This window comes from Somniosus microcephalus, chromosome 8, assembly GCF_052327205.1.
Source record: "Somniosus microcephalus isolate GS21.2 chromosome 8, FLI_Smic_1.0, whole genome shotgun sequence".
Lineage (NCBI taxonomy): Eukaryota > Metazoa > Chordata > Chondrichthyes > Squaliformes > Somniosidae > Somniosus > Somniosus microcephalus.
This window is the reverse complement of record NC_140994.1, coordinates 45,759,602-45,781,416: the sequence shown is the minus strand read 5'-3', so window position 1 is coordinate 45,781,416 and position 21,815 is coordinate 45,759,602. Positions and strand designations below refer to the sequence as shown.

Genomic DNA, 21,815 nt, shown 5'->3' with positions numbered 1-21,815 from the left:
GTGAGCACCTGTTCTAGGTTGTTAAGGTGTTCACTGTCATCTTCACCTGTCACAAGGATGTCGTCCAAGTAACACTGAGTCCCCGGAATCCCTTGCAGGACTTGTTCCATCGCTCTTTGCCATATCGCCGGAGCCGATGCTACTCCGAATACCAATCGATGATACTGGTAAAGACCTTTGTGAGTGTTTATCGTGAGATACTTCCTAGAGGACTCTTCAACCTCCATCTGCAAATATGCTTGTGCTAGGTCAATTTTTGTAAAACGCTTCCCTCCAGACAGTGAGGCGAAGATGTCTTCTATCCTTGGAAGAGAATATTGTACTGTGTGAAGGACTGGGTTCACCGTCACCTTGAAATCCCCACAGGTGCGAATCTTCCTTGGCTCCCCGGACTTATTGCTCAACGTTTTCTTCATGACAGGAACGATGGGTGTCGCCCACTCGCTCCAGTCGACCTTAGACAACATGCCTGCCTTCTCCAGATTCTCCAGCTCTGCCTCGACGGCTGGGCGAATTGCATATGGTACCGGTCTTGCTTTGAAAAACTTGGGAACTGCATTCTCTTCTATTTTTATCGAGGCGGTTACGCCTTTAAGCGTGCCCAGTTCTTGTTGAAATACCTCTTTGGCGTTAGCTAAGATTGTTGACAATCGTCCAGGAGTGACGTCTTCATCTTTTTTACCGTCCACCGTCATTGCATGAATGGAGTGCCAATCTAAGTTTATCTTCCTGATCCATTCCCATCCCAATAACGGTGGTCCACCATTTGGCAGCATGTAGAGATACAATTTCCGTATTTTCTTGCCGTTGTATTCGACAGGCACCCTTATTTTTCCTCTGGGGTATACTTTTTGCCCCGTATACGTCGTCAAGACGATGGATGTCTCTCTCAAGGGTATGTGTGAAAATAGCCGCTCGTAGTCTCGTCGATTCATGACGGTTAGCGCTGATCCTGTATCCAATTCCATTTTAACTTGGGACCCTGCTATCGTGAGGGTGACCCAAATGGTTCGGTGATCCTCTTTTGCGATTACATTGTGAAGTTTGAGACAGCTTAGTCTCCTGTTCCCGGATTCACTATCGCTCATCTGGTCTTCGGAACTACTGTCCGTCATCTTTTGTACTTTCTTGTATGGTTCCTTAGTAGCCTTTTTGTTGTCGCTGGTCTTCTTCCCAGACCTGCAAACTCGTGCAATGTGTCCCATCTTCCCGCATTGCCTGCATATTTTGTCTTTGGACCAGCAGTCCTTCTGGTCATGGTTAGTTCTGCCGCAGCGATAACATTTTGCAAATCCCCGTGTCATTTCGTGGGTGCCGTATTCCTGTGGTTTTTGTTGAATTTCTGCAGCTCCCCTGGCTGCTGCTTCATACGATACTGCCACGCTGAAAGCCTTATCTAGCGTCAGCTCTTTTTCTGAGGGTAACTTCTTCTGTGTTCCTTCACTCAGGAGTCCACAGACAAATTTGTCCCGTAGGGTATCTGCCAGTCCTGCTCCGAACTGGCAGTGCTTTGATAGCTTGCGTAGTTCCGTAAGGTACTCAGCATTGCTCTCATCTTTATGCTGAGTTCTCCTGTGGAATTTAAATCTTTCTGCTATCAACAGCGGTGCAAGGTTTAGGTGTTCCTGTAGGACAGCAACAATTTTGTTAAAACTCTTCGCCTTCGGTTTGGCTGGAGTAATCAGGTCCCGCAATAGGCCGTACGTTCTAGCGCCCATTAAGTTTAGCAATATCGATGCCTTTTTCTCCTCCGCTATTTCATTTGCCTCGAAATATACCTCGACTCTTTCCACATACGTGGTCCAGTCCTCTATTGTATTATCAAAAGCAGTGATACAGCCAGTCTTCGGCATCTTGCAAATCTAAAATGGCGCCTCCCGCGCTTTGCCTTCTTCCCCGATTTAACAAAATGGCACCTCCCGCGCTTTGCCTTCTTCCCCGCTGATTAAGATGGCGCCTCCCGCGCTTTGCCTTCTTCCCCGCTGTTGTTAGCGCTGCTTTCCGTGGTTCCCGTTGCAACCTGCAGCTCCTCGCGGTTTCTTGCGCGTTTAATATTTATTTTTTTATTATCTTCCCATCGTGGAACAACCCTGTGAGACTTTTGCCTCCCTCTTCACGGGTCTATACGCAGCCCGGCTTTGTAGCACCGGCCGCGCCCTGTGTGCTCCACCCTCTCTCTCTCTTCTTCCCGACAATGCTGCTCGGCCCCGTTGCAAACCACCCGCTCGAGTTCGCGACCGCCGCAGCCCAGGAAGGGTCAGTGCACTACCTGCCACCAGCCCGATTAGCTGAAGCACCGTCAACAGGAACCAGGCCCCGCTTCCGACAGCTTCTCCAGCAATCTTCAACTCCGCAACACAGGGCGGATGCCCACGGTCAACGCCCGTTTCTACTGCCTCTTACTTTCTTTTCTTTCTGGCCTCGACCTCTGCTCACTTCACTGTAGGAATGGATCCCAGGAGGTGGTGCAGACTGTAGGTAGGTTCGTATCTGCTCATCGCCAGTATTACGTCCGTGAATGATTGAGACACGGACAGCAGGAGTTGAACAAAACAAGTCTTTACTGATGGAAGTCAATAGTGAAACTGAAAACAACAGAGGCTCACTAGCGCCTTTTATACAGGGGTGGTCACTGCCGGTACTGCAGTCTGAGACCAGTTATTCTCTTAAAGGTACATACACAACAATTACGATAAACATTGCAATTTTCTTTATACTTACAAACTGCTTCTATTCCAAAGAATAACATAACACTAATGACCTGGCATGGCCCAAGGCCCGGGATTGATTTTAACTGCAGGTGGGATGGCAGCAGAACGAGTGGTCAGCCTGTCTGAGAGCAGTAGTGGGGACGATCAGGTGGTTTTAATGGCCGGGCCTTATTAACAGGCCGCTTTCTGACTTCCCGATTAAAATGGGTTGTCAGCGGGAAATGGCTGTCCAGCTGTTAAAATCGGGCGGCAGGCGGCCGTCGCCGGGGAACCAGGAGAACAGTCCCCGGCACAAGGTAAGTGCTCTGGGAGGGGAATCCCAGTCGGGGGCGGGAGGAAGGTCTGAGGCAGGGGAAGCCTCTTGCTCTTCCTGGGCCACAAAGAACCAAACAATTAAAAACTACGGCCTGGATTTTGCAGTCAGTGGCGAAGGAACAGTGCTCGTCATTCACCTTGCTAACAGCTGCCCACAAAGTCTTTGTGGGCTTTTGAGCGGAGACTTGCTCCAATCCAGCATCTGATCCAGCGCAGTGCCCTCTACAGGACATCTGTGGCATGTGTGAGCAGGTCAAGCTCTTGAACCAATCAGATTGAAGAATCTTCACTGAGACACGCTGAGTGTAAAACAGGAAGTAAAAAGCATGAAATAGAAATTAGGTTTAAATCATGTACAGAAAATGTAATAAAGATTGGGAAAGACAGATGGGATTAAGAGAGAAATAAAAGAGATAGACAGAAAAGGTTTTAAAAAAATCTCCAACAATAATTAACCTCTGAAGGAATGAGACTCCACACTTGTAAAATTAAATTTTCAGGGCCAGAGAGGTTGTTTGGCAGTAATTATCACTTATCACCAATATTCCCTTTAAGCTGCGCAGCCATGCAGTGCTCTGAAGCTCCCGCACAGCCAGCTCACCCGCCTTTAAATGGGAAAAAACACGCATGCGTGGTATTTTGAATGGGCCGCGCACCTGGAAAAAAAATTAAAGGAAACATTGCTTATCACACCGTAAAATATTCACTTCCCGCTGAATGCACCAGCCCTAACGTTTTCTGGCATCTTTAGTCCCATTGCATTGATTTAAGTGCAGAGTCTGTCGGCGAGGACTGTTATAGCACACCCTGTGGTGGAGCAGGGTATCTCTTGACAGCAACTTCCGATTTCTGTTTAACTGTGCATGAGCAGACACCGGAAGTTGCTGTCCGATTTACTCCGTTATAACAGTGAGCACTGTTAGCTTCACTGTTAGTATCTATGCAAAATCCGGGCCTATGTTTACTGAACCTCTTCTGGCCCTGGCTTCTGTTCATAGCAGGTTTAGAACACAAGAACTTAAGGAATAGGAGCAGGAGTAGGCTATTCGGCCCTTTGAACCTGCTCCGCCATTCAGTAAGATCATGGCTGATCTTCTACCTCAACTCCACCTTCCTGCACTATGTCCATATCCCTTGGTCTTGCAGATGTTCAACAGCCATATCTGCTTCAGATGACATCATGGTATTGTATTTTCACATAAAAATTAAATCTCCACTCAAACACGGTAAATCATTTTCTCAATGGATAATAACATAAATAGAATGCAAAAGTTGAACCTGTTTATGTTGTAATCCTTCTAACGCATTTTTTTCTGCAGCAATTCTGGATTAGGTAGCCTGATCACAAAGTGATTCATTCTGTATGTGGCACTGCTCTATATTCCAGATCTTTTACCGAAACCTTGACGTTAATGATTTAAACGTTATTTTTAGAGGAGCGTTTCTTGATGAATTATTGGGGAATGTTGGAGACCTGACTGTACGTGGGCAGGCTGGTTTCTTCTAGATGTGATTCATATATAGTTTCTGTCACCAATATTTTTCTTATTTTCATTCTTGCTTAATTCATTTCATGCAGTCAGTCATCTCTTATTCTAATTGGTAGATTATACCACTGCTGCCTGCTAATCAATATGCTTCCAACAGCTGTAAAATTCATTTGGAAACTGGCAATGAAAAAAAAAGTTAATCGGCAGTGTTTGTGGGCCAAGCAACTGAACTATGATAGTGAAAAATTAGCTGCTCGAAACCACAAAAGAGAAGACAGCGTTGAGCAAAGTGTTTATCTTGGAATTAATTTTCTTCACTATTATTTTGCTACCTCAACCATATATAAAAATATTAAACACAGGAGCTGGTTAGTGAGACAAACCATGCAACCATGTTAGTCACTAATGGGCAGCATTGCCCTCTAGACATATTATTAAATTTGCATGCATTAAAAAACTAAAATATTCTTCATTTTATGTAAAACTTCAGTACAATTTGTTGATTTCAAACATTGTTGAAAAATGAAATCCGTGATGTATTTTCATTTTCCATGTATAAATCAGTTTCAGAAATTCAGAGCGGTATAAATATGTGTGCAGTTTGTTAAAATATATTAACATATTCAAACTATTCAATGTATTTCACTGATATTTGAGATTATAGTTATCCTGATGTATATCTGATGTCATTCCCTTGAAAGTTCATAAACTAAAATTCGGCTTTTTAAATTACAGGAACCATCCTCTGTGTAGTTTTTGGAAGTTAATTTCCACAGACGCCATTTAACCTCGTGGGTTACATTGACATCACTGAAGTGGCTATTATTATTTTAAGGAGTACCAACAAATGCAACTTGCATTTATATAGCGCATTTAACGTAGCAAAATATCCCACGGCTCTTCACAGGAGCAATTATCAACCGAAATTTGACGGTGAGCCACATAGAGATATTAGGACAGGTTGGTCACAGAGGTAGGTTTTAAGAAGTGTCTTAAAGGAGGAGAGTGAGGTAGTGAGGCAGAGAGGTTTAGAGAAGGAATTCCCAAGCTTCGGGCCTTGGCAGCTGAAGGCACGGTTGCCAACGGTGGAGTGAAGAAAATCAGGGATGCGCAAGCGGCCAGAATTTGAGGAACGCAGAGATCTGAGGGTTGGAGGAGGTTACAAAGTTAGAGGGGGGGAGGCCATGGAGGGATTTGAAAACAAGGATGAGAATTTTAAAATTGAGATGTTGCCAATGTAGGTCAGCGATCACAGGGGTGATGGGTGAATGGGACTTGATGCAAGTTAAGACATGGGCAGCAGAGTTTTGGATGAGCTCAAGTTTACAGTGTGCGTAAGGTCAGAGGCCGGCCAGGAGAGCATTGGAATAGTTGAGTCTACAGGTAACAAAGGCATGGATGAGGGTTTCAGCTGCAGACGAGCTGAGGCAGGGTGGAGACGGATGATGTTATGGAGGTGGAAATAGGCAGTCTTGGTGATGGAGAGGATATGGGGTCGGAAGCTCATCTCAGGGTCAAATAGGATGCCAAGGTTGTGAACAGTCTGGTTCAGCCTCCGACAGTGGCCAGGGAGCAGGATGGAATCGGTGGTTAGAGGACAGTTTGTGGCAGGGACTGAAGGCAATGGCTTCGGTCTGCCTGTATTTCATTGGAGGAAATTTCTGCTCATCCAATACTGGATGTCGGACAAGCAGTGTGACAAATCAGAGGCATTGGAGGGGTCAGGAGAGGTTGTTGTGAGGTAGGGATGGCTGTCATCAGCGTACATGTGGAAACTGATGCTGTGTTTTTGGATGATGTTGCCAAGGGGCAGCATGTAGATGAAAAATAGAAGGGGTCAAGGATAGATCCTTGGGGGACTCCAGGGGTAACAGTGTGGGAATGGGAAGAGATGTCATTACAGGTGATTCTCTGGCTACGATTGGATAGATAAGAATGGAACCAGGCGAGGGCAGTCCCACACAGCTGGACGACGGAGGAGAGGCATTGGAGGAGGATGGTGTGGTCAACCATGTCAAAGGCTGTAGACAGGTCGAGAAGGATGAGGATGGATAGTTTCCCACAGTCACAGTCACACAGGATGTCATTTGTGATTTTGATAAAGGGCCATTTCAGTGCTGTGGCAGGGGCGGCAACCTGATTGGAGGGGTTCAAACATGGAGTTGCAGGAAAGATAGGCATGGATTTGGGAGGCAATAACACATTCAAGGACTTTGGAGGGGGGTGGTAGTTTGCAAGGACAGAGGGGTCAAGGGTGGGTTTGAGCAGGGGGTTGATGACGGCAGATTTGAAGGGGAGGGGGACAGTACCTGAGGAAAGGAAACTGTTAACAATATCAGCTAACGTAGGGCCAGGAAGGGAAGTTGGGTGGTCATTAGTTTGGTGGGAATAGGCTTGAGGGAGCAGGAGGTGGGTCTCATGGACAAGATGAACTCAGAGAAGGCATGAGGGGAGATAGGAGGGAAAGCAGAGAAAGATGCAAGTTCAGGGCTAGGGCAGGAGGGATCCTTACGGGAAGTTTGGCTGGGTGGGCTAGGGGAAGAGAGGGCAGTGGCAGAGGCAGCTAAATGCTTAGTCTCAATCTTAGTGACAAAGAAATCCAGGAGCTTGTTGTTAGAGATGGGGGTGGAGGGAGAAGGGGAGAGGGGTTTAGGAAGATGATTTATAGTGAAGAGAGGCTGGGGGTTATCTTTGCATTGCAGGATTATCCTGAAATAGTGAGCAATTTTGCCAGGTAAAGCAAGACCTGATAGTGCTTTATGTGGTCCAGCCAGATCTGGCAATGAATGGCTAAACAGTTATCCACCATAAATGTTCATGGCTGCATCCCTTGGACTTAAAGGAATGGAGATGGGGATCATACCAGAGGGAGCTACCAGGGTGAGAGAGTGTATGGTTTTAATGGGGATAAGGGCATCAAAGGTGGAGGTGAGGGTGTGATTGAGCAGAATTGTCATGATGAATGGAGAGCCAATGGCTAGACAGTTGGGAATTTGAAAGTGCCATTGTAAGTGACTTGTAGGAGAGTTTTTCCAGGGGCGGACACAGAAGGCAGTGGAGTTGGCAGGGAGAAGGAGGGTGTGAGTGGAGAGGGATACAAGGAAGTGATCAGAGATGGCTTTATTTGTGATTGACATGGATAGAAGTAAAGAGGCCATGCGAGATGGTGTAGTCGAGGGGGTTGACGTGAATTTGGGTAGGTGAGTTTATATGGAGGGATAAATTAAGGGAGGATAGGAGGACAGTGAACTCAGAGGAGAGAATACATGGTGAGTTGAGATGGAGGTTGAAATCACCAAGGATGAGAAGTCGCTCAGTGCAGAGGCTAAGATAGGAAAGCAGTGAAGCAATCTCGGTGAGAATCTTGACATGGGTCTTGAGTGGACAGTAGAGAACGAGGATTTTAAATGAGAGGCGAGAGTGGTGGAACAAGGTGAGATGCTGAAAGGAGCAGAGGGTGCCAGAGCAGTAGGGGGACAGACCAGGGTATGATTTGATTATAAGGGCCACACCGCCACCACGGTGGTCTGAACAGGGCAAGTGGTGGAATGTATAGCCAGGTGGGGAGGCTTCAGTAAGGGGGAAGTTGTCATCGCCCGTCAGTCAAGTTTCCGTCGAGGCCATGATGTCAAAGCAATCATCCACAATAAGCTTGTGGATGGCAAGAACCTTGTCCAAGTGAATGGGCATTCTGGAGGGAGATGTGGAGTGGTTTGGTGATAGCTGATCCACTGGCAGAGTCCAAGGGTCATCGCTGGGAGGGGTGAATGGGACAGGAAGGAGGTTGGCAAGATTAGCTCCCAGCAGGCACACTGGGCAGGAAGGTCGACGAGAGAGTAGGATGGGGCAGTTGGGGTTGATGCTCGTAAGGAGGCAGTGACGCATGCCTCAATGGGCTCTTTGGAGGATGCCAAGAGAGGCACAGAAAGAAACAGTAGGCTTAACCAAGGGGGAGTGTGATAAATCCATGAAGTGGAACAAGGAATCGAAGAGGCGATATCTTAGAATTAACACAAGTACTTTATTAACAACTGGGAAACACATAAATCAGGCCTGCATCCTGGCATTCCACCTTTGCTGACCTAACAGGAAGCAAACCCCTGACCTTAACAGGAAGCAAACCCCTGACCTTAGAAGTAGCATTGGCTACAGCACCACCAGGTGGACAGCCCCAACCATAACAACCCAGATCACTATATCCCTCCCCACTTAAGATTTCAGTATGAATTTCGTAACAAACAACCATTGCTAAGGGTCGCATAAGAAGTCTCCATTCACCATGTTCCATACGTGATTAATCTAACAGGTCAGTATCAATCTCTCTGGTGGCTTGCGAGCCCTTTGTGAATGTCTGACAGTAAAGTCCCTGCTTGTTTGTGGTGAAGCCACCAGCTGCTCCTGAGCAGTGCTCGGAGTATCTGACTCTGCAACAATGGTTTCCTCTTGACGAATGGGTTCCTGTGGAATTGTCTCTGTCCCTGGTGATGGCACCACAGATGCACTTGGATAACTGGGGGCAAACCTGTCCTCAGCCATTGCATCTGGAACCTTCATTTCAATTTCCCCTTGTCTGGTAAGTATCTGATCTACATGTCTGCGTACTACCCTACCATCTCCCAACGTGACCTTGTATGATACTGGACCGGTCATTGAGTCTATGAAGCCAGGAATCCACTTTGGTCCATAACTGAAATTCCTGGTAAGGACCGCATCTCCTTCTCCAAAACTTCGGCTCTTTGTTCTTTTGTCATGGTTCTCTTTTTGTTTGTTTTGTCTGTTTTCCATTTTCCTTTTTAGGTCTGGGTGGACAAGGTCAAGAGTGGAGAGTAGTCTACGACCTAATAACATCTCAGCAGGAGAGAGTCCTGTGGTGGATTGAGGTGTTATTCTGTAGCTGAACAGAACCCGTGACACTTTGGCTGCTAAACTCCCTTCTGCACTTTTTTTCATCATCTCTTTAAATGTTTGTATGGCTCTCTCCACAAGTCCATTTGAGGATGGATGATATGGAGCTGAGGTCACCTGCACTATGCCATTTTTTCTCAAGAACTCTTTTGTCTCTGTACTCAAAACAAGTGGCATTGTCACTCACCACGATCTCCGGTAGCCCTTGATTACTGAAGCTCCGATGCAGGCAGTCTATAGTAGTAGTGGCGGAAGCAGAATTTACAGGATAAACATCCATCCATTTGGAATGTGCATCAATGATTATGAGGACCATCTTCCCCATGAATGGACCCGCATACTCTAAGTGCAATCTTCTCCATGGTTTATCCGGCCACTCCCAGGGGTGGAGAGGAGCCGCTGCTGGTGCCTTCTGGTGTTCCTGACAAGTGCTGCATGTCTTGACTAGATTTTCTATCTCCTCATCTAGCTTTGGCCACCACAAGTAACTCCTAGCCAAGGCTTTCATACGCGAGACCCCAGGATGACACTGATGTAGTTGCTCTAGGATAGACTGTCGTGCTGGGTGTGGAATAATCACTCATGCTCCCCACAACACGCAACCATCCTGCACACTCAGCTCTGTTTTCCTGACACTGTAGGGTGTGAAGTCAGCCCCTTCCAGATGCTGTGGCCATCCCCTCACCACATATTCTCGAACTCTAGACAGTACTGGATCTTTACCTGTCCATGTTCTTACTTGCTCTGCAGTCACAAGTGTCATGTCAGTGTCCTCCAACATCAAAACTCTGTCCTCTGGAGCAGCACGGATGTCTGGCAGTGGAAGACGGCTCAAGGCATCTGCGTTCCCATGGTACTTGCCTGCCTTGTAGATGATGACATACTCATATACCCTCAACGTCACTGCCCACCTCTGGATCCGGGGTGACACCATCTGTGGAACTGCTTTCATCTCATTGAAAAGAGAGAGAAGAGGTTTATGATCGGTGCATATGGTGAACTTCCTGCCACATATGTACTTGTGGAACCTCTGTAACCCAAACATTACTGCTAACCCCTCTTTGTCTAACTGGGAATAGTTTTTTTCCGCTGGCATTAGAGTTCGGGACATAAACCCTATTGGTCTTTCAGTTCCATCTTCCATGCAGTGTGAAAGAACTGCCCCCACCCCATAAGGTGAAGCATCACAAGAGAGAATGATGTCTTTCTCTGCATTGTAGTGAACCAGCACATCCGACGACAGCATCAGTTTCTTGGACTGTTCAAATGAAACCCCCTGCTCCTCTCCCCACTGCCACTGTGTCTCCTTGTGCAGTAGTTTGTGAAGAGGTGCTAACACAGTTGACAAGTTTGGTAAAAACCTGTTATAATAGTTCAGCAGTCCCAGGTAAGCTTTTAACTCAGCCACATTTGTAGGAGCAGGGGCGTCCTGCAGTGCTTGTACCTTTTCCTTGAGTGGATGGAGCCCGGTGGCGTCCACTCTGTGTCCCAGGAACACTGCCTCATTCCCCAGGAAAGTGCACTTACTCCTCTTGAGCCAGAACCCTGTCCTCTCCAATCTCTGTAGTACCTCTCTCAGAGTGCTCAGATGCTCCTGGTCGGTTCTTCCCGTCACCAGAATGTCATCCAGATAGATGGAAACATGTGGAATCCCTTGCAGTACACCTTCGATTGTCCTCTGGAAGATAGCTGGACTAGATGAGACACCAAACGGTAAGCGGTTATATGTAAACAAGCCCTTGTGTGTATTTATGGTGACATACTTCTTTGATTCATCATCCAGTGTAATCTGCAAGTAGGCATGACTCATATCCAACTTTGTGAATTTCTTTCCTCCAGCCAGGTTTGCAAAGAGATCCTTTGTTTTCGGAATAGGATACTGCTCTAGTTTGGACACCCGATTGACTGTCAATTTATAGTCTCCACAGAGTCTTACCGAATTGTCCAGTTTTAAAACAGGTACTATGGGAGCTGCCCATTCCGAACATTTCACTGGCTCCAGTATGTTTTCTCTCAATAGACGGTCAAGCTCAGCCTCTACCTTTGGCTTCATGGCATAAGGCACAGGTCGTTGTTTAAAAAACCTTGGCGGTGCCTCCTTGTCGACATAAATCTTAGCTGGGGGGCCATTAAATGTGCCAAGTTTCTCCTTGAACACATTCTCATGTTCACTCAACACTTCTTGCAAAGTCAACTGTTTGCCCGCATCTATTTGATTTACTGCTCCCCAGTCTAATTTAAGTTCTTTTATCCAGCCCCAACCTAACAGGTTTGGTCCGGTACCCGATACTGTAACTACAGGTATCTGTTCCACTGTGTCCCTGTGTTGCACAGTTACCTTAGCTGTACCTAATGTCGCTACTCGTTCACCTGTATATGTTTTAAGATGCAGGGAGCAAGGCTTTAACTCTGGAACTTTTGCACGGTTCCACAATTTTGAGTACTCTGCCTTGTTCATTATGGTCATGCCGCACCCTGTATCCACTTCAAAGTTCACCTTAGAGTCATTTACTGTCAGTTGCAATGTGATAGGAGCCACTTTTGGAATGTTCTCTAACATGCCATAGATATGAACATGTCCTCTTCTTCCTCAGCTTCCCCGCTGATGTGGTGTGCTCCATGTTTTTTCACTTCTCTCCCTTGGTTTTGCTGTCCTCCTCCTTTTGGTTGGGATTCCTCCACAGGTGATTTCGCCCTGCAAGCTCGTTTTATGTGACCTTGTTTCCCACACTTGTAGCACTTTTCCTCCAGAAACCGGCATTCACTCGCCAGGTGATCGCCCTTGCATCTATAACATGCCTTCACATGCTCACGTTGTGGTTTCTGACGCATGTTCAATTGTGCACAACAACCTGACCTGCAACTTGCGTAGCATTAGCCCTGTCTGAACCCTGTATTTCTTTTACATCTCAGTTCGCTGTCTATATGGCTTGAGCAAGTTCCAATGCTTTTTCATAAGTAAGCCCAGTCTCGGATAATAATCTGCACTGCATTCGGTCATCCATTATTCCGCAAACTAGCCTATCTCTCAGCATTTCCTTCAGGTTGTTCCCATAATTGCAATCTTGTGCCAATTTATGCAACACTGCTACATAGTCCATTACACTCTCTTCCTCTTTCCTGTTCCTTGAATTAAACTTGAACTGCTGTACAATCTCACTAGGCTTAGGGTTGAAATGTTCTTTTAGCAAGGCCACTAATTCAACAAACGATTTGTCGCCAGGCTTTTCAGGACTGAGCAGATTCCTCATCAAACTGTAGGTCTGGCTTCTCACTGAACTAAACAGAATGGCTTTCCTTTTTCTGGCATCATTTATTTCATTTGCTTTGAAAAAATAACCCAACACTTCACAGTATTCCTCCCAAGTTTGTGCTTGAATATCAAAAGCAGAGACCATTCCTTCCGTGGCAGCCATGCTCTCTTCCAACTGGTAGCTAACTGTAGCTCGTGATTTTGTAGTTTAAACGTCCTGGCAGACTTCTCTTCTTTATTCAGGGTCCTTTTTATACCTCGTCGCCAAATGTGATAAATCCATGAAGTGGAACAAGGACTCGAAGAGGCGATATCTTAGAATTAACACGAGTACTTTATTAACAACTGGGAAACACATACATCAGGCCTGCATCCTGGCATTCCACCTTTGCTGACCTAACAGGAAGAAAACCCCTGACCTTAACAGGAAGCAAACCCCTGACCTTAGCAGCAGCATTGGCTACAGCACCACCCAGTGGACAACCCCAACCATAACAACCCAGATCACTATATCGAGTCAAGCCTGGGATGGCGGCCGGAGAATAGGAAGATCTTATAGTGTTGGGGTAGGGATTTCGGTGGGGTTTGGGTATAGTACCCCAGAGGGAAGAAATGAAAGGAGGCATGATGACAGGAGAGAGGGACCTAGAGAGGTTAAAGAGAAAAGAATTAAAAAGGTGGAAATAGAAGTGATGGGCTCGGGTCCGGAGCAGCAGCCAAAACACGCATGCGAGTGACCACACAGAAACTCAAGTTAACTCCCAATATATTTTCTTCATCTTGCTTTAACCAACTGCTTAATTTGTTGGTAAGAGTTTCAAATGTTGCTAAAAAGTGCACAAATACAAACAAATAAAATACAAATAAATAATAGAAAATAAATGGTATATAAAATTTAACAGCTCTGTGAACGTATTTTTCATTAACCTTTTTTCCTCAGTATATAACTTACTTCCCAATATTAAAACAGTATACTTAAAAAATACTGAATTGGTTGTTAAGTGCTTTGTGACGTCCTGAAAACATGAAATGAGCTATATAAATGCAAGTTCTTTCTTTCTTTCTCTTTTGTGTGAATGGTTCAACTGTGTGTTCGCTGGGAGATTATCTGTGCCATTCTGCCAGCTGCTTTTGTGCAACCTTTTATCTTTTTTTTATGTAAAGGTTATTGTACAAAAACTCTGTGAAATTCAAAAACTGCATACATCCATGTTGTTGCAGTAAGTGTATATAATAAATGACTCTGCAACTTTTTATATGTAGTTGCACCTCTGTGTTTGAATGTTGGGGGAGATCACAATCAGGTATTTTTACATTGACACAGTGTTATCGATGGCAGGAGTGTGGTACTCCTGTTGTGAATGGCACACTCTAATGTTAACAACTCAATTTCCATGACTGACAGCAGTCGGGGCATGCATTTTACTGGGTTCCATAGGCCGAGGTCAGAAACTCAGAAAACCAGCGAGCAGAGGTCAGAGGTGGGAGACACAACCACCTTTTTCCCTGTTGGCTCTCCAACAGAGCCCACAATAGCAGGTGGCATAAGCAAAAAAGGATTCTCAGAGCAGAAATGTAAAGGTGTCCATGGACTCCTGACATTCACTGCCTAAGCTCACACCTGAAGAATGGCCATTTGGGTGAGGCACAGGATAGCTGCCACTTTCCATCCAACCATCTGCCAGCATGAGCCACTGCCTTCAGGACAGAAGAGGGGAAAATTGGGAAAAAATACATTTTTCATTAAATTATATTTTTCAAATAAATCAAGGAAGCAGCAGAACAGCTCCTAGCGTGAAATAGATTCATTTCATTATTAATCACAAAGTGATAGGCATCTTTAGAAAAGTAAAGCTGCTAGCTTTATTTTCTATATTTTAATGCAAGAGAAATCATGAGATTCATATTTACGTCCTAAGAATACAAATGCCCTTATTTGGCTACATTCCATTAACTTTCACCCCGTGGGGTGCATTCAGAGACAAAGGGTAGTAGACTAAAGCTGACACAGATCAATGCACCCCTGCTAAATGATGCCTCATGTTAGCTAATCATGAAGCAACATTAATAGCAACCGTGGAGACGTCTGTGGCTCACCGATGTATCCTAGAGTCTGAAAATCATGAAACCATTGGTGAATAGTACAATTAAGGAGAGAACTAGGAATAAAATGGGAAAAATCAAATCTAAATACCATTGTTATACATAATAAAAACAGAAAATAATTTTTTTTAATGTACAGTGGGTCCATCAGCATTTGAAAAGAAAAAAAGGCCGGTTAAACCCTGGCCCCAATTCTCCTCTACAATGTGCCTGGGAAGACTTAGTTTCCATGTGCAAAGGAGAAGATAAAGGTTTGGAAACCCATCATGCCTGGTTTCTGCCCCCCTTTACATTGCCAGCACCTCAGGGGAAGCCCCAAAGAATTTCAGGGCAAAAGGCAGACATAAAAATGAGATGGTAAGGGGGTGTTCTTGGCCCTTCCAACACATTTTCCTGACGGTTCACCAGAAGGCTGATAAGAATCAAGGACTTCAAAAGCCCTTTAGAAATTGGGTATAGCCCCGCTTGGGGCGTTAGAATTGGCAGAGCGCAAATTTTATAGCCAGACGCAACTTATCGACACCTCGTGCGATATTGGGTTGCAGCACCCCAAAGGTGATTGAGGCGCGAGTTCAGGCATTACACGGGGCACCTAAGGCGCTAACATGCCGGCGCAACCCAATATCGGGGCGTCCAGCCGCAGCGCAGGTGCTCTCAATTACCCATGACCACGAGACTTCCAGGCGCTGGCCAGCTCTTAAAGGGACGGGTCAGGCAGCTCCAGCATCCACAGTCTGCGCCTTGTAGGCCTGCAAATCGGCGCAGGCCCTTCTCTGGCGCAAAAAACTTGGAGCATATGGAGAGGGTGAGGCAGAGAGCAGAGCGCTTCACCAATGAGTCTCTGGAGGAATTGGTGGCCGCAGTGGAGCGCCGGCGAGATAAGGACTACCGACGAGCTTGGAGGGATGTTTCTCAGAGGGTCAACTCCAGCAGCATGGCGACCAGGAGCCCTGTGCAGTGCAGGAAGAAATTCAACGACCTCACTCGGGTCGTGAGGGTGAGTGGAATTAATGTAAACTTATGCATCCCTCCATTAGCACCTGACTTTATGGCTACAGGGTGTGCTATGCCCCGCTGGCCATCTGTCAGCAAGCACCCATGGCCCTTTCTGGTCACACACATGCACATTTGACTCAGGGCATCATGTAAGGGCTGGTCCACCATGGGGGGCATGAGATGATAACCCAGGGCATCATTGTAAGGGCTGTTCCACCATGGGGGGCATGAGATGATAACCCAGGGCATCATGTAAGGGCTGTTCCACCATGGGGGGCATGAGATCATCATTCAGGGCATCATGTAACATCACTTCCCGTCCTTTGCCCTGCAGGCCAAGCTGGCGAGAAACCGCAAGGAGCAGCTTCGCACCGGAGGAGGCCGTCCTCAACTGGAGCCTCTGACGGATCTCAAGGAGAGAGTCCACCAGATTGTGGGAGGACGCCTGAGTGGTCCTGTCACCACTGCAGCTGCCGACCCCATTGTCCACAGCGATGGTAAGGTTCTCGACTATTACAGCTGTCACCTTCCAGTTGTTTCCCCCGCCAGCATGCTTTCTCAATGTGGAGCCATGTCATAGCATTGCCGCACTGTTGCATCCCTTGCTGCCAAACTGTCCTTTTGCTAAAGCCACTCTTCAACCTCCCTGCTTTCAGATGCTGCATCACCAGCTCGGGAGCCGGCCCCTCAAGCTGCCAGTGCCAGTGCCTCCGGAGGCGACGACCAGGAGGAAGCCGGACCATCCGTGCCAGCCTCAGGGGAGCCACCGCATCTGGAGACTGGGGATAGTAGTTCCCTTGAGGGGAGTGGGGGGGGGCTCTGATGAGGAGCCAGTTGCAGGAACCAGCGGCCTGCAGCAACACGCGGGGGGTAGGGACGCTCGGGGGCCGTCTTCCCAGAGGGCGAGGCAGGCCACCATGACTGCTGCACAGAGTGCAGAGGAGGTGCGTAGCCTTGCCGAGATGAGCGCCCAGGCCAGGCTCAGGCACACTGAGCTGATGGCTGCAGTGGGGAGGATGCCTGAGTCAATCGACACACTGGCAAAGAGTGTGCTGGACTTTGGGGCAGCAATGGAAAGGACTGTCCAGGGCTTCGGCCCAGCAATGGAAAGGTCTGTCCAGGGCTTCGGCCCAGCAATGGAAAGGTCTGTCCAGGGCTTGTCCAAGGCAGTGGAAAGGTCTGTCCAGGTCTTGTCCGAGGCAGTGGAAAGATCTGTCCAGGCCTTGTCCGAGGCAGTGGAAAGGACTGTTCCGGCCTTGTCCGAAGCAGTGGAAAGGACTGTCCATGGCTTTTCCCAAGCACTGGCACCTGCCACGCAGGTCCTCACTGCTGCCACGCAGTCACTTGCTGGCCTCGTCCACACGCAAATTGAGGCCACGCGAACACTCTCTGCTGCCACCCTAGCTGCATCAGGCAGGATCACCCTGTGGTAAACCACTAATCTGCCTGTACAGAACATGTCTGGGCATGCCTCAGCTGGCTCCGCCCCTGGCTCCACCCCTAAGCCCAGGTATAAAGGTGATTGACCTCCAGTCCCCCTGGCTTTAAGGATCGGTGTACCAGCAGAGGCATGCTCGTATTCTTTTGTTAATAAAAGCCTACTTGTTATAAGTTTAACTCTTAGTCTTCTGGAGTTATTGATGGCGCATCAATTTTATTAACAAAAGGTTTTGAAATGGAGCAAATCCTGAAACCGGAACGCTTGGAACTGGACCCTCAAACGGCGGATGCATCAAATAACTTCGAGCACTGGCTGAGCTGCTTCAAAGCATTCCTGAAGGCCTCCAGCACTACCGTCAGGACCGAAGCCGACAAACTGCTAGTACTGAACTCACGGGTGAGCCACCAAGTATATTCGATTATCCGAGACGCTGTATCCTACACGGCCGCTATCACGATACTAAAAGAACAATATACTAAGCCAGTCAACGAGGTCTACACTAGACACCTCCTGGCTACCCGCAAACAGCGACCCGGGGAATCGGGTGACGAATACCTACGGGCACTGAGAGTCCTCGGCTGGGACTGCAAGTGCAAATCGGTGACAGACGCGGAAAATACTGATGACCTAATCAGAGACGCCTACGTCGCCGGCATCAGGTCCAGCTACACTCGACAGAGACTGCTAGAGCAAAGTGGGCTCAACCTGCAGAAGGCTGTGGCCCTTGCTAACTCGCTGGACGTGGCCCTCCGAAACATGGATGCCTACCCCCCCAACCATACGGCCCTCCCCGCCCCGTGGATGTCGCGGGGGCCGCCATCTTGTGACACGGTAAGGCCACAGGCCTGCGCCACGCCACCACCGCCACGGCCCACCTGCAGCCCAACTACAGCTGCGATGTCCAGAGGCTCAAAGTGCTATTTCTGTGGCCAGGCCAAGCACCCCAGACAACACTGCCCGGCGAAGGACGCGATCTGCTCCAAATGCGGAAAGAAGGGGCACTATACCAAAGTGAGCAGGGCGAAACTGACCAACTCCAGCAGCGCCACGTGTGAGCCGTGCAGGTCGCCATCTTGGACACCACCAGCCGCGTGTGAGCCGTGCGGGCCGCCATCTTGGACATCACCAGCCGCGTGTGAGCGGTGCGGGCCGCCATCTTGGACGCCACTTTGGGACCAGGCCCCTGACTCCCCCACTGCCTCGCGCGAGTACAACAGCGACCCACCGACCTCAACGATGGCCTCCATCATCCTGGACCAATCCAGGCCTCACCAACTGGCCAGGTCCACGATGGACATCAAGGTAAACGGTCACGCAACAAACTGCCTATTTGACTGCGGGAGCACGGAGAGCTTTATCCACCCCGACACGGTGCGACGCTACTCCCTATCAGTCATACCCACGCGCCACCGGGTCTCTATGGCCTCCAAGTCCCATACGGCGGACGTCGGCGGCTACTGTGTAGCGACCCTGACAGTAATGGGCACAGTGTACAAAGACTTTAAACTCCTTGTCCTGCCACAGCTCTGCGCTGCTGTGCTACTGGGACTGGATTTCCAGTGCCACCTAGAGAGTGTCACGATGGCGTACGGCGGGCCCCTGCCCCCACTTACAGTCTGCAGCCGGCAAAATTTAAAACAACCGCCACGCACAATATGCAGCCTATCCACCCTGAAAGTCAGACCCCCCCCCGTTGTTTGCTAATCTCGCCCACGACTGCAAGCCCATCGCAACAAAAAGCAGGCGGTACAGTGCCGGGGATAGAAGCTTCATTAAAATAGAAGTAGAGAGACTCCTGCGGGAGGGGATTATCGAGGGCAGCACCAGCCCATGGCGAGCCCAAGTAGTGGTCATGAAGACCAGCGAGAAACAGCGCCTGGTCATTGACTACAGTCAAACAATCAATAGGTATACCCAATTAGACGCATACCCCCTTCCCCGCATATCTGATATGGTCAATCAGATTGCACAGTACCGGGTATTCTCTACCATTGACCTGAAGTCGGCATACCACCAACTCCCTATCAGGCCTGGTGGCCGCCAGTATACTGCCTTCGAGGCAAACGGCCGCCTCTACCACTTCCTCAGAGTCCCATTCGGCGTCACCAACGGGGTCTCAGTCTTCCAAAGGGAGATGGACCGGATGGTTGACCAGAACGCGCTGCAGGCCACTTTTCCCTACCTGGACAATGTCACCATCTGCGGCCATGACCAGCAGGGCCATGACGCCAATCTAGAAAAATTCCTCCGAACAGCCCAGCGCTTAAATTTGACATACAACAAAGAAAAGTGTATGTTTCGCACCACCCGCCTCGCTATCCTTGGCTGTGTAGTGGAAAACGGAGTCATCGGCCCCGACCCCGACCGAATGCGCCCCCTTCTGGAACTACCCCTGCCTCACTGCCTCAAAGCCCTGAAGAGATGTCTGGGTTTTTCTCTTATTACGCCCAATGGGTGCCCAATTACGCGGACAAAGCCCGGCCCCTTATCAAGTCAACCTCCTTCCCCCTGGCGGCAGAGGCCCGTGCAGCCTTCACCCGCATAAAAGAGGACATTGCAAAGGCTACAATGCACGCCGTGGACGAGTCCATCCCTTTCCAAGTGGAGAGCGATGCATCTGACTTCGCCCTGGCCGCAACCCTTAACCAGGCGGGGAGACCCGTGGCCTTCTTTTCACGAACCCTCCAGGGCCCCGAAATTAGACACTCCTCAGTCGAAAAGGAGGCCCAGGCTATAGTGGAGGCTGTACGGCATTGGAGGCATTACCTGGCCGGTAAACGCTTCACCCTGCTCACTGACCAACGATCAGTAGCATTTATGTTCAATAACAAGCAGAGGGGCAAAATCAAAAACGACAATATATTGCGGTGGAGGATCGAATTATCCACCTACAATTATGATATCTTATACCGGCCCGGGAAACTTAATGAGCCCCCGGACGCCCTATCCCGTGGAACATGTGCCAACGCACAGGTCGATAGGCTACGGGCCCTCCACAACAATCTCTGCCACCCGGGGGTCACCAGGTTTTTCCACTTCATTAAGGCCCGCAACCTGCCTTACTCCATCGAGGAGGTCAGGACCATGACCAGGAACTGCCAAGTCTGTGCCGAATGCAAACCGCACTTTTATAGGCCAGCCAGGGCGCACCTGATAAAAGCCACCCGCCCCTTCGAGCGCCTAAGCGTAGATTTTAAAGGGCCCCTCCCCTCCTCTGACCGCAACACGTACTTCCTCAACATCATTGACGAGTACTCCCGTTTCCCGTTCGCTATCCCCTGCCCGGACATGACCAGCGCCACAGTCATCAAATGTCTCAATGACCTCTTCGCCATATTCGGTTTTCCCAGCTACATCCATAGTGACAGGGGCTCGTCGTTCATGAGCAACGAGCTGCGCCAGTACCTGCTCGAAAAAGGGATAGCCACGCGCAGGACCACCAGCTACAACCCCCGGGGTAACGGACAAGTAGAAAGGGAGAACGCGACAGTGTGGAAAACCGCCATGCTAGCCTTAAAGTCCAGAGGCCTCCCAACCTCCCGCTGGCAAGAAGTCCTCCCCGATGCGCTTCACTCCATACTGTCACTACTCTGTACCGCCACGAACGCCACCCCTCACGAGAAAATGTTCGTCTTCCCTAGGAAATCCACCTCGGGGACATCGCTACCGCCATGGCTGACGTCTCCAGGGCCCGTCTTGCTCAGGAAGCACGTGAGGAGCCATAAAACAGACCCCCTGGTCGAAAGGGTCCACCTCCTCCACGCCAACCCACAATATGCATACATGGCGTATCCTGATGGGTGGGAGGACACGGTCTCCATACGAGACCTCACACCCTCAGGTGCCACCGAAAACACCATTACCCACTACCCATTACCATTACCCACTACCATTACCCACGACACACCCCGAGAAGGGAATCCACATCTAACCCAAGTAGACGGCACGCCAGGGCCCTGTGACCCACCCCTATACACCCACCGACCCCGCACCCACGAAGACGACACGCCGGTGCTCCGGCCCACGCGGGAAACGGCCGTGGGAAAAGAACCGCCGCAGCCGGCACCACGACGATCACTACGGCAGACAAGACCCCCGGAGAGACTTGCCTATACGAACTTCTGAGACACTTCACCCCGCCGGACTCATTTTAAACAAGGGGTGAATGTGGTAAACCACTAATCTGCCTGTACAGAACATGTCTGGGCATGCCTCAGCTGGCTCCGCCCCTGGCTCCACCCCTAAACCCAGGTATAAAAGTGATTGACCTCCAGTCCTCCTGGCTTTAAGGATCGGTCTACCAGCAGAGGCATGCTCGTATTCTTTTGTTAATAAAAGCCTACTTGTTATAAGTTTAACTCTTAGTCTTCTGGAGTTATTGATGGCGCATCACACCCCAGGCCCTTGCAGCACCACAGCAGGCCATGAATCTGTGGAGCAGTCGATTGTGGCGTATGATCCTGTGCGGTCCCATCAGAGTGCTAGTGTTTCAGCCGACCACGGTGCAGTTGTCCTCTCTCTGCATGTGAGTAGTCCTGATGCCACCGCTGGCACATCAGCAGAGCAGCTGCCACCACCTGCGCGGCAGACTGCTAGCAGAC

At 48.9% G+C, this 21,815-nt stretch overlaps 1 protein-coding gene across 1 annotated transcript; it reads left to right on the top strand.

Moving 5' to 3' along the window:
• The first annotated feature begins 17,448 nt into the window (after positions 1-17,448).
• LOC147113501 (uncharacterized) lies at positions 17,449-20,989 on the top strand. The gene is made up of 2 exons (XM_085994019.1): positions 17,449-18,516; positions 20,856-20,989. Exons 1-2 carry the CDS (start codon positions 17,449-17,451, stop codon positions 20,937-20,939), a joined length of 1,152 nt encoding a protein of 383 aa, XP_085850145.1. The 3' UTR covers positions 20,940-20,989.
• Positions 20,990-21,815: the final 826 nt, after the last annotated feature.

Bases quoted from the DNA above. Each gene is read 5' to 3' on its own strand.
- LOC147113501 (XM_085994019.1), top strand. From the start codon at position 17,449: ATGGAGCAAATCCTGAAACCGGAACGCTTGGAACTGGACCCTCAAACG. The intron at 18,517-20,855 runs GTAAACGGTCAC...CGTCTTCCCTAG, and splicing joins GGTCCACGATGGACATCAAG to GAAATCCACCTCGGGGACAT.